Below are 18,823 nucleotides of genomic sequence, written 5' to 3' on the forward strand. Positions count from 1 at the left end.
TGCTAATGCTGCAGTGCCATCCTTCTCCTTGCTCTTGCTAACATTTTTGAACACTTCATATCTCTTTCAGACTGCAGTGTGTATGTGCATCGCATTGGCAGCTGTAGTGGTTAACATTGGTGGTAGCCAAGCACCACACAGCTGCTCTCAGTCCTCCTCCTCCTCAGCAGGGTGGGAGGAAGCAGATGAAAGAGCTCACAGGGTGAGCAAGGACAGGCTCATTTAGCCAACACACAATTTAAAAGATGGCCTGATTCTACTGTCAGATTTGTGCTCTAGCTCTTTGCATCCCTAAGCTCCTGCATTAGCATGGAGTGTTTCAGTTTCATGGTTCCACACTGCAGACCCTACCCTGTCTATAGTATCCTAAAGCATAACTGGATCCTAAAAGTCATGTTTTTCCTCCTCAGAGGTGCAGCTCTCTGTGTGTGGGTGCTACACTGACTGCTCACTGTTAGCAGGAGTTAATGAGCTCCTTCACACTGCTGCCTTTTGGGATGGAGCCCTACTGTCTGCAGTCAGCTGTCTCCTGCAGAAGCATATCTCAACATTTTGGTAAGGGGAATAGGAAAGAGAGGAAGGCCTTCTTCAGAAGCAATAGCCAACAGATGGAAATGCATGGTTCAAGATGCCCTGGCTTCTGTCAGGAAGGACACTGACGCAAAATGCTGAGCAAGCCCCCAGAATAGTTTGGTGTTACTGTGGGCTATACATTGCTCTGAACTTGTCTCTCCTGAACCAATACCAAGATGACAGTCCTAATCAACTCAGACTTTGAGATTGCATCATGACATCCAGAGCATGATTTCTTTTTATTTATTTTTTAAACATTAACCTTTTTTCTGTGGAAGTCAAATGAGAAATAAGAACTTTGGAGCTGTTACCTTCCAGCTTGATCAACAGCTACAAAAAGCACCACCTGAAAGGAAGCTTTACAATAGGGTTTGTACACAATTGCAGACCTGTATCTGACAGCAACAGCAAGTGAGACCTGCCTAACACACAGATCATCTACCAGCCTTGGCTGGTCACACTGTGCAGATGAAATAAATTTATCTGACTGCTTCCTCCCGTTTCCACAGGTCTATCTCCACTGCGCAATAGCTGTCCCCTTCCTGTACTCCTGCTTTCACATTAGAAATTAACTTTTTTAGTGCTTTATGTCAAAGTATCATCTTTCAGTTTTGTATTTACCATAGTCTCACATGCAGCTCACCTGAATGCAGGTACGGACTAAATGATGCTGGGAACATTAAGCACACCAAACGTCTGCTTGATCTTGGCATGATTGCTGGCATTCTGCAGAGCAGATCCTGGCTTAAAAATCAAAGAATGGATTGGAAGGGACCTTAAAACCCACCCAGTTCCAAACCCCTGCAGAGGGAGTTTGCCACCCATCAGATCAGGCCACCCAGAGCTCGAGTGCCTCCAGTGACAGCGCATCCACAGCTTCTCTGCGCAATCTGTGACAGAGCTCCACCACCCTTTGAGTAAAGAATTTCCTCCTAACAACCAATCTGAATCTCCCTACTTTTAGTTTAGAACTGTTCCCCCTTGTCCTATCACTATGTGCCCATGTAGCTTGTTTTTTTCACCCTCCATCTTTTTTATAAGTGCACTTTAAGTACTGAAAGGCTGAAATCTCCTCAACTAGGTTGTCATATTTGGTTCAGATATTTCAGATACGAAAAGCAGCACAAGAGAAATACATGCAAGTATCATAAAGACTACTTTCACACATTGTTTTGAGTTCACCTCTAAGAAAACAAGTACCTCATCATAAAAATCTCAGTAACATTAAGAACTCCACTTGCATGGGGCGGGGGGACGGACGGACGGACATAACATTAAAAAAGCTCTGGAAAAAGACAAGTTCCAACTTCTTAGCCTCCAAACTATCTTTACAGTAATACTGAAATTTTGTGTTTTTTAGAATTAGTTAATGCAAGCATTGGACAAATATCTGTCAATACTCAGTGAAGCACCCCTCAAATGATTTTGTTGACTGTTACAGACATTTTCAGTGCCTAATCCAACATCTGATAAAATATGGATAGAGGGACCTATCTGGTGATGAAATCACGACAGTGATATTCAGTCTAAACATTCAGTTTGCCTCTCTACATGTGTAACACTCTACATGCCAACAGAGTATAAACTAAATGTTGCACAGTTACTCAGCTAAGAGCTGACAGATCAGAGATCTGCCAAGTTATGTCACCCTGTCACAGGCAGCAGCAAGGAACTGAAGAAAACCACCGTACTGCTGTAAGATAGCACAGGAAAGGTACAGCCCTGTATATTCCCCACTAGAAATAGTTTGTGCTCAATCACAGAGAATTCATGTGACCCTACAACAGACTGCACACTGACACAGTTTGGAGCAAATCTAATTTCTCAATTCACAATTTGTTTTACCATTTCCAACTGCAGGAAATAGAAAGTCTAAATCCATTCATAGACCTTTAGTTTTTTGTTGAGTGTGCAGGCCCAGAAACCTTCCATTTCATAAAAACAAATGCAATATTAACTACTTCCCTTTCTAGAGCCTCAATTCATGTGGTCGTGTTTTACACATTTGTGGAGGCAGCAATACTAGTGAGGGGGTAAGGAAGGAGCTCTCGCACATTTGCTTGCCACCTATTTTTGTGTACTCTGCTTACAAGAGATTCAGAACGCCCTGAGTGTCTGCAGCCAAAGCAGGCTAGGTGCTGCTACTCAGCTCATGTAAGTTGCTAAGTACCTCAGATCAGCAATGATTGTTCTTACTGTGGACACAACCAAGAGAAAAGGTGATGTTTTCACTCAGACTGGCTAGTCCCTGACTTTATTGCAAAGAGGGAAATGATTTAAGCGATGAAGTCCTTCCAAGGATTCCTAATACTTCTTTTGCAAAAACCAGGACACAAAGAACTCTCACACAGACCATTAGAAATTACAGAGCCTCTTACATCACTATAAAGATTGACCTGCCATGCCCATATAAATCCGTGGACAAGAAAACAACACCAGAAAAAGCATGTTAACAAAGGTCATTTTCCAAACAAAACAAAGCTAAAGACCTTCAGGCCCAGCTGTCAGTTGTGTGAACTACAGCGAGAAGGAACAACAACTATCTGCAATGCTTCTAGAAAGACTAACAGTCATTTTGTTAAAGATTAAATTTTTCTTAGAACTAACAGATGGAGGCATATTTGTGTTTTTGATTATCAGGAAAGCAAAAAAGGGAGAATGGAAAGTGTTACTTATTCCTTTGCCTGTTGTTAAGGGACAGTCCTCTCTTACCCGTTCCTCTAGAAAACTTTTTGCTTGGATCACCTTATCTTTTACATGAACTTTACCAAAAGAAGCATTTAACACATATGAAGTTTTAAAGAAGGGAAGAACAAAAAGCTTCCATATAACTTGGACTAAATCTCTACATTAAGACTGGTTACAGAAAGTCACCATATTATTCTAGTTTTAAATCCAAGCTTCCTGGCTGGCTAAAGCAGGTGCTTCCCAGGAAAGCACTGGGGCCTCATGCATGGATTTTGTGCAACAGAGAGTCTGCTACATCGCTTGATAAGCTGTTCCTTTTTAATTGTATCATTAGAAAACTGCACCTTGCCTCTAGTCTGCACTGATCTAGCTTCAGCTTTCAGCCTTGAGAATCCCCTTAATCTTACTGACAAAGAACCATCTAACTGACAGATACCTTCGCCCTAAGTACTTATGGACTTATCAGGTAGCCTCTACCGTCTGTTGATAAACTAAATAGATTGAGCTTCTTAAATCTTCCATTCTAAAGCTGATTATCCAGACCTCAAATTAATGTAGATTTTTCTGAACTCCTTCCAGTTTTTCCCAACACCTTTTTACAGTACACACATCAGAACTGATACACAGTATTTCAGTAAAGCTGTACAGAAAGCAGCAGTATTCACCTCCCTACTGCTTGATTTCCCTGTCCTGCGCTTCCAGATCTCCACACACGCCACACACTTCAATTAATCAACCTTCTTGAGTAATGCTTCCTTCCCTCCTTACATTCTAGACTAAATTTCCTTCTAACACAACAAATTCAGAATGAACCATGACCAAATTTGCTTCCATATGTTGTACAGAAACACATTGTGGGTTTGGTTTTTTTTTTAAATCTTAATTGTATAAACTCCACATGTGATAGAGTGTAAGAATTCAGTACCTACATCTTACAAGGGAAAAACTGCGGAGAAAAACATTATGTCGCAACCACGCAGTAGTTACCTAATGTAAAGGCACCTCCTTAAATAGCCATTTCCTTTAATAATCTCACCACTTCCCGTCTATTTTGCACAATAACATTTTTACATTCCGTTGTATATTCACCTCTTGCAGTACCAGGTGGCCATCGTAGAATTTTTTCTAAGCAAAACCAAGTGGGCATAACAAAAGATTGCTTCAGGCTTGAGGCAATGTTCTACCAGACAAAGGGCAGAGCTGCAGGTTGGCCATGGAGGATTTGCTAATGTTGTAAGTCAACACATGTAGTAAAAATTAATTGCCATCTAGTTTCTCCCTTTATCTTGGATAAAAAATAAATAAAAATAATAATCCAACACAGACACAAAGTAGCTAGGATGGCCACACTGTTCTTCATGGTGCGTTGCTAACACACAGTAAAGTATCCTGTTTCCTCACACCCTACCAGTAACTGACCTGCTCTCTCAAGAGTCAACCAGGTAACCACTCTTTGGAAGAAAGATTAGCCCTACCACTGCATTTCAAAACATGGCTCTGCTTCAGTACTGCTTAATTTTAATAAGCAAAATTTGGTGCCAATAGGAGCACCATCTTTTGGAACTTGGTAATCACAATGCTTGCCAGCAAAGTATGCCACAACCTCTGACAAGGAAAGTAACACGATTAGGTCTGAAAGTGTTTTGCCTTTGTATTTGCTAAAAAACAAACAAATAAAACTATGTACCTGCATTCACATAGTAATCTAGAAATAAGACGCTGTTTCTTTCCTTTCCGAATCATCATGCAACAAAATATTTCAGTGGGGACTGGATTATACCCTATCAGTATACAGAAGGTTTTCAGCATTCTTTCATTTAATTCTAGTGCAGGTAGGATTAGGCTGTCAACAGCAGCCATATTTGCATTCGTATTCCCCCATTTCAGTGACAAACAGATTAATTTCTGCACACAGCCACCAGAACACTTTGGATCTTTTTCCAATGAAAGGTGATACATAAACATTATCAGTAGTCAACTTGTTTATTCTCCTATTCATTCGGTCCCTTTGCCTCACTGCGATGGTAGGTAACGCTGCAGGCACAAATCACATTTCATATCCTTCCTCTATGCATACACTGTCTTGATTACTACTAAAAGCAGCTTTAACACATGATTTTGAACATAAAGAAAGTCTCTCTCACAAACTCACAGTATTAAAACAAAGAACGTTCTGCACACTGTTCTTGCTGCTCTCAACACTTCCACACAGTGTTTCCAAAATTTGCCACGAAAAGCTCATATTTAAGGGGGTCTCTTGAAACAAACTCAAACTTCAGAGGAATGCGGTTGCAACAGAATCAGCTCTAAGGATGAAAGTCCATACCAAGAGTCAAAGCTACTTAGAATTTCGTATCTCATTTAGTCTCTTCTCCCATAACGCGCAAATAAATGGACATAAAAGAACTAGTCCAGAAGAGAGCAGAGTATGAAAGAATAAGGAATACTATTGCATGTTGTGGTAGTTTCTCTTCAGTTTGGGGCTAATATCAAAATTTGGGCAGGATTCAAGAGAACAGATGAGGCTGATGACTAATAAAAAAAAAGGAACGTATAAGTACTTAGAAAATAGGGGACATGTTTAGGGAACGGATTTAAGGAAGATCTGTCTTTGAGTATTTATGTCCTTTTTGCAGTTTGACAATTACAATCAGTTTCACTTTCAAGCTCCACTACACTAAAACAGCATTTAGAGAAAAGGAGAGATTATTTTTACAAGTAACGTGCTTTCATTATATATCTGTTCTATATATGTCTTTCCTGAGTGCTATGCTATGAACTTTGATGCCTCATTCTTTCACGTCAACAAATTAATTCTCTACCTCCTTCAAATTCGTCCTTAAAATAGCTGCAAACATGCAACTCTTCAACATTCACAGATATTTATCTTTACAACATAAACTGCTCATAGCTGAACCTGAAGTACAGTTTAAGGTTTGAAGTAAAGACCACCTCTTACCACTTTTTAAAGCTACTACTTTTATGTATTTTACACCACCTGAACATAAAAGTTGCACACTTCTTTAGAGCTCCTACAAATAAATGTTCGCTAAAAAGGAATTAAAAAATATCCAAGAACCTCGCATTCAGAACAAACAGTTACCTACCAGGAAGGCAATAGTTTACAATAGCTTTGTTCTATCAAAAAAACTTGGAAAACAGCCAAGCTAGTGACAGGTACCTTGAAAGCTGGAAACAATAATAAAAGCCACACAAAAAAAAAAAAAAAAAAAAAAAAAAGCCACCTTGTAGCAGCATTCTCTGTTAAGTTCTTTACAGAGAGAGTGGTGAGGTGTCGCCCAGAGAACAGGCTGCCCAGAGAGGTTGTGGATGCCCCGTCCCTGGAGGTGTTCAAGGCCAGATTGGATGGAGCCCTGGGCAGCCTGGCCTAGTATTAAATGGGGAGGTTGGTGGCAGGGGGGTTGGAGATTCATGATCCTTGAGGTCCCTTCCAACCCTGGCCATTCTGTGATTCTACGATTCCCTCATTCAGAGATGCAGCCATGAAGAATTTTTTTCTGATGAACAAAGTAACACCAGAATATGTAAAGCTGCATTACTTCTGTCAGAGTCTAAATAGCTACAAAGCTTGGTAACATGCACATCCGGCATGCTTTGAGTTATGAGATTAGCTGAAGGAAACTTACACCAAGCACAGAATGTGCTGAGTCTACCAAAAAACAAAACAAAATAAAAAAACAAACAACTACATGAAGCTCACCATAATTTCAAGTTCTTTCCTCCATTTTTTCCTCATATTTTTGAATTGTCATGATTTCAGTTTCTTAGTATACTTGCCCAAAATTCTCTCCATCTTCTATAAAGCCAAAAAAGCAAAACAAAAACATGAACCACAGCACACAAAAACGCTGGACTTAAGAGACCTTGAATAAGGAATCTGAAGACTTTTTACAAACATTAATTCAATCTCAGTGACCCAGCAAGGGGATGTTTATGAACCACCGGGATGACTGAACACTGACAACATGCAGGGACAGGCCGAAAACTGCTTGGGAAAGAGGCAAGCTAAGGAGCGAAACCTTCCCAAGCCAAAAGATCAGCTCAGACCTACCTCCATGTGGGAGCAGGCAACTCTTCCTCTAGCACCCTCTTCCTGTTCCTGTCCTTACACAGGTATTTAGACCTACTGAAGAGGTGTGAAAACCCATGATTAACTTCTTAAACACTGAGTAGCCTGTATGAGGAATGACAGCCATTCCCATGTTAACATCGCAGAACTCATTAAGTCTTGCTTCCTCAGAAAAAAAGAAATAATAATAAAAAGTGCTGTATCATAAAGCATGCCCGTTCATAGTACATAGACAGCAACAAGCTCATTCTGCCCTGCAAGATAAGCAAGAGCCCATGTTTACCAGAGCTCTGAAGATACACCCAGCATAATACAATGTTAACCTGGGCCCAGTCCCTGAAAATGTAATCATACGGCCTTGCAGTGCTCTGAAAGCAGGAAGCACAAGCTAATATCAGCAAGAAATAGCTCAGGTAGATGTGTAACTACTTACGATGCACTATGAAAAAGAAAACTGCTCAAACAGAAGTACTTTGCTACTTGGTTTCTACCTCCACCTAATACATTGCATGATAAAACTACACAGCGATGCACAAAAGCCTTCTACTGACAAAGTCATGGTTGTCACAATCATCTCTTTCCAGAGGAAGGTGACAGCCTCTTGATTGCTCCAGAACCTTCCTCTTCTTAAGGACATTGATCTTTCTCAAAGGCAAGTGATGGATTCAAGCATGAGGTAGTCATTGAAGAGAAACTCCTGATAGTCCTCCCAGCCATCTCCAAAAAATCTCTCAGCTGATGCAAAGGCCGACCTGGCATATTCTGAGTGGCAGCAATTTACTCTCCCAGCACTGCTTGTTATTCCCATCCCATTATTCTCACTAGCTTGGACTCCACCCTCTTTCACACTACTAACGTTTTTTTTTGTTCTTTCTGCTTCTACCTTTGATGTGTTTTGCTTTCTTCTTCCCAGGATGAGGTTCAGCTCCACCAATCCTGAACCCATGCTCATTTTAAATACCATTCCCTTTGTCCTAGAATTTGCAGTGGAAAGGGAAACCAGTCTGGAAATGAGGTTACTGCACACTTTTTCTCTCTTCCCTTGCTGCTTACTAAGCTGTACCATTCCTCCAGTTGAGCTGAACCCACACCTGCAATTTCAGCCTTTTCTCCTCCTACTTTTGACTCATTCCTCAAATCTTTTCTCTTGTATCCACTTCTTTCTCTACAATAGAATGCAAATATTTATTCTACAAGAAAGCCAGAAAAAAATAATAATCATTTCACATTCCCCCTTCCCACTCCCTTTCCCTTCCCTTCCCTACAGCTCTCCCTTCTTCCTCATACCACAGATATGAAACACATATGTCAAAATTCTCACTCACATCAGCTTATTCTTCACTCTTCCTTTGCTGCTTTTCTGCTCAACTTTCTCCCGGACAGCCAACCAGTATTTCCTCTGTTTCGAAATCTACCTCTGATCCCTTTCCTTAACTACACTGATTCTTCTTCTATCCTTCTTTCACCTCTGAGCTCATTATGAACTGTTCAATGACAAATTACACTTGCAACATCTCTCTGACTCCAGCCCCAAGTCCCTTCAGTTATACCTTGTAACACGATGCAAATATTTCCACTAAAGTATCTAGAAACCTCTTACGACTTCAACTTCACCACTTCTATCCTCCATAACCCATTCGTGTCTTTCACTAAAATTAAATGCATTTCTCTTTTCAAAGAATTCTCCTTTCCTTATTTCCACAACTCTGCTCTCTCCTGCTTCCTTCCCTTCCTCCCCATATCAACTCCTTTCAAGGTCACTGAAAAGCTCCTTATTCCTACTTCATCTTCTCTTAGGGCTCCTGAATGACAACATTTGCACTTTCCTTCTGTTTGGGAATTTCATCCCTACACTCAGCTCCTTATGAGACAGGTCTCAAACAGAGCAGATTAATGCCTAAACAAAAAATCTCAGCCTATTTTTCTGACACTTCTTGTCACTGAAAAGCTGTCACCTTCAGCTCTATACAGATAGATCAGAGCTTAGGCCTCACCTCTTCCACCCTCTTTTTTTCCCCCACCACTTCCCTTCTTGATCATTGTGGACAACATCATCATCTTGTCCATCATTCAGATGTGAAATACTATGTCATCTTTGACAATGACTTCTCTCTCAATCCACTCATTCATGCTTTGTCTGTAACTGATTCCTCCTGTCTTAGCCTTTAGAAAAAAATCCTTCTCTCAACACCCCCAAAGGTTTGTCCTTTGCTACATTATACTTAAGATTTTCTTCTTTTTTGTCTCAACGAACATTATCTTACATACTCCCACTGGTTCAAAAGTTATTTTTTCTATTTTGCGATACTGATTGTTATTCCCTCTACGTTCATCTATGCACAATCCCCCAACTTCAAATACTGGGAACAATTCATCTTTGCTTTTTAGGTTCCTACCTTACCTAAGCTATACTGCCCCCATCCTACCTGCCAAGACATCATTTGCTTACGTATCTAGTTAGCTCGTGATGTCAGTATCCATTTACCAAATTTTCAACAACCACTCTTTTGATTCAGGTTCCTACCTGCTGTAGGGAGCCTGCTTTGGCAAGGGGGTTGGACTCAATGATGTCTCGAGGTCCCTTCCAACCCCTACAATTCTGTGACTCAGCTTCCACACCCGAGTAAAGACACCTTCCGAGTACTTGCAAAACTACTTCACTGTCCTTTAAACATCACCTGAAAGCTTTCCTTGCACTGCTCTAAGAAAATTATGCTTACTAGGCTAGTAGTGTACAAAGTCTACCACTTCCATGCTGAACAACTAAGTGTCTTTGTCAATACTAAAACTCCTGTTTTATCATACATTAAAAATTAGTTCTCCATAGCACAAGGATTTCACAACAAACACACATGCAGGTGCACGCACCCCTTGTCCCTGTGCTGCTACCATGCTCAACAGTGTCTAGTCCCTGAAGGGGCTGCTAGCATTAGGATCTTGCAAATAATAATTCTCCCTTCCTAATCACGGTAGTAAGAGATTAATTACTTACATTCATCCAGATCACTGTCCTCCAGCTGACTCCATTATCAGCCCCAAACAAATAAGGTTTTAGATTGTCAGTGCTTGTTGCAGTGACATGGCTCCAACAAACTTTTCTGATCTAAATCATCAACACTATCCCAACTCGATGAGGTGTGACTAAAAGCAGCCTAAAAAATAAAATGCTAATTCTCACCTGACCATCGATCTGATCTGCACAATCACCGCCAGCCAAAAGGTGACTTGAGGAAAGAACATCTATCAGAGATTCAAGGATGACACGTGACAATTTACATTTCTTATATTAGCACTGTCCAGTGCAAATACAATTTCCAGTTCCCAGAGTCCCTGCCCCTCTCATGTCTAGCTCCCTGCAGTAGAAGGAAGAGGAAGAGTGACTGGTCAGAAACATCAAATGCTGTGTATCAGAAAAAAATATAAACAAAACAAAGAGCACAGCAAAGATCCCCACACAGAATCAAACGCCATGAACCCTTACCCTTTGACAGTCAACCTTACTTCTCAACGCTTCTTCCTCAGCCCTTCTTTCTCTCTTCTGCTGAACACCTGCTCCAAGCAAACAGAAGGGGAAGCCAGCCTAACCCCCCTGTGTGCTGTACACAGCTCTGTCACAATACAACTGCTTCCGTTTTACACATGATTCAGAGGAGGCCTGGGGATTAAGTGAAACTGCACTAGGCACAAACTGGTACCAGAAGACAGAATCTACGACTTCTGTCTTCAAGAACTTCTGGCTGCCACTCTTTTGGATCTGGGAAAAGACAAATCTTTGTTCCTCAGACACTACACATTTTGTACATACTTGAACATTAACAGCAGAATTCAGTAAGACTCAACAATTCTAAAGTCTTATTGCTGTCAACTGTACAAGGAGGAAGATAAGCTGGGCTTCAGGTCTGTATTATTAATGTAACAGACTGAAACATGAAAATAAATTGCTGAATAATAATTACGGCATCTCAGAAGAAAGGAAGACATCTCTAATTCTGTTGAGTGCAAGACTGAGAGCAATCACAAAGTCCACTTCACCAACAATATAAGTGGCTTGCAAGCATAATTTTTAATAAGCCATGCAAAACAAATTATAACATAGCACTCCCTTAAAATCATCAACAATCATCTATGGAAAGTAGACCAGAAAGAAAAAAAAAAAAAAAAAAAAAAAGAGAGAGAAATCATGCAAATCATGCATAAAGTAGTTGGTTTCCTTCTGTCCCATTTCTGTCCTAAGTAACAGTGCTGGATTCCATCTTCAATTCGAGTTAGCTCAGATAGCTGCAAAGTACTATGATAAAAATTGGATTACTATACCCATGCGGGGTTCATCTTCCTCACCCAGAACAAGAACCAAAAACTTATTCCTACAGATGTGCTGAGAGATCTCTATCAACAACCCTTACTGTTTCACTACAGCAATATCCACAGGTCTTCTGACATTTAAGTTACTAGCTTCACCTGGCACCCCACATCAACTCCTGAATCTGCTTTTTCAAGTACAAGCCAAAGAGCATCTCTGCCAAGCTGAAGCTAAAAGATAGAGGGATCGAGTAACTTGACATTAATCCATACCCATGTAAACTGAACATCTTTTTTTGCTAGTTATTCAAAAATCATTTTTAGTAACAAGTTGTCATGGCATTTAATATTAGAGAAGAATTAATTCCTTAAGAAACACTACATATTCCTTTTCATATCTATATATTACTTTCACTGCAAGTGATCTTACTTAGTAGTGCACATAGCATCATAAATCTAAACTTTCACTGGGACTACCAGAAATTCAGGCCTTCTGCCCACAGGACTCCAGTGATCTGTAACTTAAAATGCAGTCTAAACACATTCCCTCTTGCACTGCTCCCATCTCACATACCTCAGCTTTCATTAAGTGGCCAGCATCTTTTGCCTCAGAGGTAAAATAGAACCTGATAGTGTCTCCATTTTTAATTACTGAGGAACAAAAGGCCCACTTCAAGGAAGTTACTCCAACTGAGAGGCAATGGTTCAACACTTGCGTAGATCCTATTTAAAGTGGAAACCCAAATTCCATCTATGAACCATTAACCCTATAAAGAGAGGGATCAATAAGGAAACAGTGCTTCTGTATCTTAGACAAAATTAGATACACGTGACTTCACTTTCTGTGATGACAACAGGGCTTGGGGTCATCTCCCTTGCTCTCAAGTCCTGTGATAAGTTACAGTGAGTAGAAGGAATGTCACAGTGAGACTTCTAGTAGCAGCGCTGTCAGCGGACAGAAAACCACATGTGCTTGATATCCCCCTTGATATGCAAAAGACATACCTCAAACCAGAGGGGGACCAAGCTTTTCAGAGTAACTCTTGGACAAATACTGGGAAAGCTATCTCCTGAACACATGCCACCTAACCAAATCAGAATTTCTGAAGACGTCATTTAGAGAACAAGAGTTTTAGATATATATTTTAATATATTAAAATCCTGATTCAAAACACTGAGTATCTGATCACAGAATATTCTCATTGCTCTGCTCTTTTCACCCAGGGTGCAGGATGATGAGGTAAAGAACGTGCTCTAGCTTCACAGTTACGTACTCATCTTCTGAAAGCTGAACTATACTTATCACTGCATTTCTGGGCACTATCGTACATAAGGTTCCATTCTTCCTCCATAGCCAGTCCTCAAGACATATTAAATGAGGCTATAGCCACAGCGTGGAGCCGCTCCACTCTACACGCAGAAGCTATTGAAAAAAGGGGAAAAGAATTGAGTCATATCATATACTGATCAGGAATTTAAACACCAGAACGCATACAATTCAAGCCCACTGTCATTTCTCATCCTGAAGAAAAATCCCATTGGGACCTTTGCTCATTATTCTTATCCCCTGCATAAAAGTTAGAACAGTAAGAAAAAGTTTCCCTTGCCAGCAGCAAGTTTTGCATCCTGCCAGTTCTCAGGTTGTTCACTCATCAAGCTCCACCTGAATACTGCATCTGTTTAAGAACTAGTATCTCTGGAAGACCTTACTAGCTAACGGGGAAGAGATTTAAAATTAGACACCATTAATTCCTCTCTTTTGCCCACGGTAAAAACAAAAACAAACAAAAAACCCAAATCATCAGCTACGGTAAAGTGATCTAAATCCAATAATCTCTTCACCTTGCCCTTCTGGGGCACACCGTTACCATTTCCTTCCCTCTCAGCCCTCACCAACATTCCTCACCACCACAAAAAAAAAGGGAAAAGATGAGGAAATAAAAACAAAAGTTTTATTCTACAGTTTTTGTTTGAAATGTTTCTAAAGGAGACGGCTCCATTCGCAAGCCACTAGTAAACAAACTAAAATTAAAATAATGAAAAAAAAATAAAAAAATCGACTCCAAACTCCATGCTTACATCAACCAGCTGGTTTTGTCTTCCCTTCTTTCACAATATCCTCATAAATAATTTTAGTCTTCTTCCTCATTTCTCACATAAAACAATGCTATATGCTACATCCTTCTTCTGTACTGAAGTGTTCCCTACCATCTCCCAACCTCCTTAACTTCTTATTTTTTTCCCCATGAAGAATAATAAATGTATCAAGATGTTTTACTGAAGAACAAAATCCTGAAAGCAAAATTAACCAGAACCCTCTTAGATTAGTTCTGATGGTACCAGAGCATTTACCAAGTAACTCTCCATCAGATATTCATATGGAAAGTCAAAAAAAAAAAAGAAGTATTGGAAAACCAGTAGATTTTAAGCTCTAGTTTACATATATAAGCTTCAAGTAAAATTGTCATGGTTGGAGCTACACAAATATCATATTGAAAATCTCAGATTTTAAACACAGAAATCAGAAAAACAGAATAAAGCCATTTTTACATAACATTCTTAATGCTAAACAACGAGTCAGAATGATTACTGAAAAGATTATCTAAGACAAAACACGCACATCATCAGATTGAAACCTCAATCATACAAACCCAATGAACTGAGAAACTGAAGCTGGCTATGACACCAAGTACCCAGATATAGATCTAAATCCCACAGGTCACATCTAACTCTGCTGTAGTTACGGAAGATGCACAGGGTATCTTTTGCTCCTTTACAGGCAGTGTCTGCCTGGAAATAGTCCCAGCACTTAACCCTTGCACATTTGCTAAACTGATTATATATACATATTAATAAAGAGTTCTGTATATAAGAAAAAAAAAAAAACCACAGTAGAAGAATGTGATTAATGTATAAGGTAGAACATACACCTCCAAAATTAATCTAAAATCAGGTACAGGATATCGCCAGTAATAAAGTGCCACAGTATCTGTCTTAAGCTTGCAGTTATGGTAATGTTTACAGGACACAAATTGCCAAATAAATATAGACTCTTTACTATTCGTGCTATCTATAAGAAAATCTTCAATTGTTCAAATACACCATTCAAGCTTTTAAAAATTCAACATAAATTCCAAATGCTGCTCCAATTCTGATAACCCCTCTTCTAGCTAAGCTAGTTGGCTGGTAGTGATTTGTCAGATAAGTTACACAATACTGTTTCAGCTTCCTGATTAGATAAGCAGATAAAGTTGTTGTTTGGTTGTTTTTTTTTTTTTTTTGTGGCACATACATTTATGCATCAAATTTTGCATTTTCTGTGAACGCTTGCAACTTCGTAATCCTCTCTCCGCAGATCTACACGGCAGTAGAAGTCAACCGTGGACAAACCGCATTCGCTGAAGGAAAACCCAAAAGTATTAGCATGCAAAAAGCAATTCCATCTACAAAACTGAACAACAAATGTTCAGGAAATTTCTCTCCCGGTGTTGCTTCTACATCCACTGCAGAATAAATAAAAGCAACGAGTGATCTTTCTGCATCAGTATTTCTTTCCTAAAGATGGCCATGGTGCACACAGCCTCAGTGCACCTCTTGTGTCATAGAAAAGAATAGCACAGCCGGACTGTGACCCCACTGCCCAGGGATGAGCCAGAAGTACACATCATCAGGTGGAAATGCAGCAGCCAACTTCCACACTGTCACTGGGTTCCCAGCAAGGCCGCAGAAGGAGGAAGAGCAGCCCACCACCCTAACCACAGTAGTATACAACCAGAGAGGAGGCAGCAATGCGGGGATGAAGCTGGTTGGAAGTATTTGACATCAGGTTCTACCATAACAACACGTGTCACCTTGCCGTGGTCTGGAGATGATCACTGTCGTCCCCTTCCCATGTCATCCTGCCTACAGTTTCAGTAATTTATAAAGGAAAGGCCACGTAAATGAAAGTTGACAAAACTCAGATAAACGTTAAAAGAAGCAAGCATGACGAGATGAGATTTTACACTGCCTTTATTGGACAGGACTGGTATTATTAATTCTTAACGTCCCGTCCATCTGTTACCTTACACACAAAGTCTGATTTTTGCACAACACCACTCACAATCTCCTGACACCATAAACGGCATAGACTGCCTACTCAAACATGTAAGAATGCAAAGCAGAAATGAGTTGAGTTTGATACTAAGACCTACCATGACCACAGCCCGTGTCTACTAACAAACCCAACAAAAAAAGTCAACATCGCACAGAACATTGTGTGCAAGACCCCAGGAAGTGCACGAATGATTCCACAAGTATGCCAGCAATGCTTTCTGTGAAACAATCTAACTCTTCACATTTTTCCACACCTTTATTGCTAAGGACAGCAGGGCTCAAGCAGGATCTACACTGGGTGTTCAGACACATGGGTGGGTGTGGTGGAAGCACCTGTGTTAACAGACTGCTCAGGTGAACATGGGAGAAATATTTCAACACATACTCATTTATTGGAACTTTGTGAAAGTTCTGAGTGATCCAAAGCAAGTTGCTACAAGGAAACAAAAGAATTCCTACAGCTTTTTATTTTCTAAATGCAACAGTATTTTGTCAGCTTTTTTGTTTGTTTTAAACAGTTCTGAAATGCAAGCTCTATAAAAGCAGCAAGTAGTTCACACCTGTCACCATCAGTGATGACACTGCATGTTTGGAAATAATTTTTCTGGAGAGCAAGTTCAACTAGATCTCCCTTAATGGAGTCTGTGAACTCCCCAAAAACCAATAAAGGACTACAGCTCACCCCATACACCGAACCGTTCTAGGAAATGATTTGCATGTGGGTATGACTAAGGAGCAGTGATGCTCTTCGATCTTTACATCTCAAATAACATCACAACAAGAATTTGTGCTCTAGGATTTCTAGGCACAAAATATTTAATCTCACCAAACCAAGCTCCCTATGGAGGTCAAGCTCTTCTACCAAAACTTGTGTTCAATTGCTTCTGAATAAGTGCATGCACAACATTACCGATAGCCGTACAGACTGGGCCTCAAACCTTGCACCTACTGATGAACTACATTAAAATCCCAGTTCTGTCTCTAGCTTGTTTTGGAGATGGCAAAATAGAGGAGTTCCAGCACGTAAAACAATCAAGACAGGAACACAATCAAGCCTGGCATCTCTATCAAGGTCTGTCAAAGTGGGGGTTCTATATTGTTCATAATTTATTTTTATTTAATCCGTATTCTACGCAATTTTATCACACAAATTGACTTCACTAATTAATTCATTCTTTTTCAGGAGTTGTTTATAGAAAATAAAATTCATTTAAGCTGCTGAAGTGCTCAAACTTAAATAATGTAAAGGCAACGATACAGTAACAAGAACCTTTGCACCATTTCAGAGTATCTATTCTGGCATTAGATATGACGGTGGGATTTCTCTCAGCATCAGGAAGTCACACAGAAGTTACTCTATGCCTGACCACTTGTTAGGAACCAATTTCACAAGAAGTATTTATTGTGATGGAAAGACAGCAAGCATGTAGCACTTCCTTAATGAAACAAAGTGAACAGAACACTACACAAGAGCACGTCCCAAACCATCCCACCAGTTGCACTAGATGTTCCTCCAGCACAATTTCAACTATACACATCACCAACAAGATGTGTCAGAGTGATTTGCCTGTGCTGCCCAGCAGCTGACAGGACTAAGCCAAGCATGGCCTATGGGCAGGCATCATCAGCCTGGAATTTGCCCGTCCATACTTATGGTACCAGCAAACCCTCTGACCCAAGTGACCTATTGTATTGGGTTTTGCACAATACGCATGACTTGGCCTACTGTACGGCAACGTCAGACGTTGGGTATTCAGTTGACTGTAAGTCACATCCAGCAGCAAGAATGAAAGAATAAAACGGAACTTGGCCTAAAGAGAATACAATGATCCTGAGGGACTGCTTCAACAAGCCGAATGCTTTAAGAATATAAGCGTATATAAAAATACAACATAGAGGTTATCTGCCCTGACGCACAGCTCGATCTGCTCATCTTCTCATAGAAGAGTGCGAAGCATTACACTGAGAAGGGACAGAGTCCCCAACAAAAATCCAATATGGCCCCAACAGGGCCATCCATTGCCTTAGGATGACCCCATCCCCTCCGCTGCCTTAGGATCACCCTGTCCCCTTACACACCTGCCACTTGCGCACAGCTGTGCTCCCGCACCACACCAACACCGCCACAGCCACCTGCCCGATTTCGGGCACAGCGGGGCCGCCCGCCGCGGCCAACCACCACCGACAGGTAGGGAGATGCGCCGGCCCCGCGCTCACCTTCTTTATTGAGCCTCATCACCTCCCTGCTTTTCGCACCCTCCTTTCCAGTCTCTTCCAGATCTGCACCTGCAGAGGAGGAGAGGCACAGTCAGGAGCCGAGGCCCGAGGTGTGCACGCATTGTTCGGAAGAGAGGTGAGGAGGTGCGCTGCTCCGGCACCGCCACAGCGCCCGCGGGGCCCCCCCTTCTCTCCCCTTCCTTCCCCTCCCCGCGACCGCTCCGCTCGGCGCCGCGCATCCTCCCCCTCGCCCCCTTCCCCCACCGCGGCTCCGGCCCAGCGGCGTAGCCCGCGCGGCGGGGCCCGGCCCGCGCCACCCGCACGCATGGCACCGGGGCCCGGCGCGTCAGCTGAGCGCCCGGGGGGGCGGCACCTCCCGCGGCGCGGCGCGGCCCGACCCGGGGGGCGCGGGGTGGAGGGCAGCCGTGCCCCAGCCGTGCGTGCGCTGCGGGAAGGGGAACGGCGCGCCGAGCCGCGGGCCGGTCCCTGCCCTTACTGTGCGGGGGGGCGGCGCCGTGCGCGTGCGGGGGGGCGGCCTCCCGCACCCAGGCGGCCCAGGGCTGGCCCAGGAACGCCTCGGGACTGGGCACGGGCCGCTCCAGGGCCGCCATGGCGCCGCGCCTGCTCCTGCCTCCTTGTTGCTTTTCCCGTTTCCTTCGGCGGCGGCGGCGGCGAGCGAGCGAGCGAGACACGGGATTCGAGAACGCCGCACGTCATCCTCGGGACGTTCCGCCGCCCACACGGGGGTAGTGTCAGCCCCTGCTCCCTATCAGATCGGGCTCCCCGCCGCCCAACGCGCATGCCCGCGCCCCCCGCGCCTGCGCGCCGCGCCCCGCGACGCCGCCGGCCCCCGGCCCGCCA

General features: G+C 42.2%; 1 protein-coding gene across 2 annotated transcripts in view; it reads right to left on the reverse strand.

The window, feature by feature from the left end:
* The window catches only part of ATXN7L1 (ataxin 7 like 1), a 109,951-nt gene extending 91,787 nt beyond the window's left edge, over positions 1-18,164 (reverse strand). Inside the window, exon 1 of one of the 2 annotated variants that reach the window (XM_042872465.1) lies at positions 17,963-18,164. In XM_042872465.1, the coding sequence (XP_042728399.1) occupies positions 17,963-17,981 (19 nt within the window). In that variant the 5' untranslated portion in view covers positions 17,982-18,164. The remainder of the gene's footprint in view (positions 1-17,962) is intronic. The other variant, XM_042872468.1, reaches the window with a different exon arrangement.
* Positions 18,165-18,823: the final 659 nt, after the last annotated feature.

The sequence above is a fragment of the Lagopus leucura genome, unplaced genomic scaffold (assembly GCF_019238085.1).
Source record: "Lagopus leucura isolate 7727_CA_CO unplaced genomic scaffold, USGS_WTPT01 Super-Scaffold_100008, whole genome shotgun sequence".
NCBI classification, from domain to species: domain Eukaryota; kingdom Metazoa; phylum Chordata; class Aves; order Galliformes; family Phasianidae; genus Lagopus; species Lagopus leucura.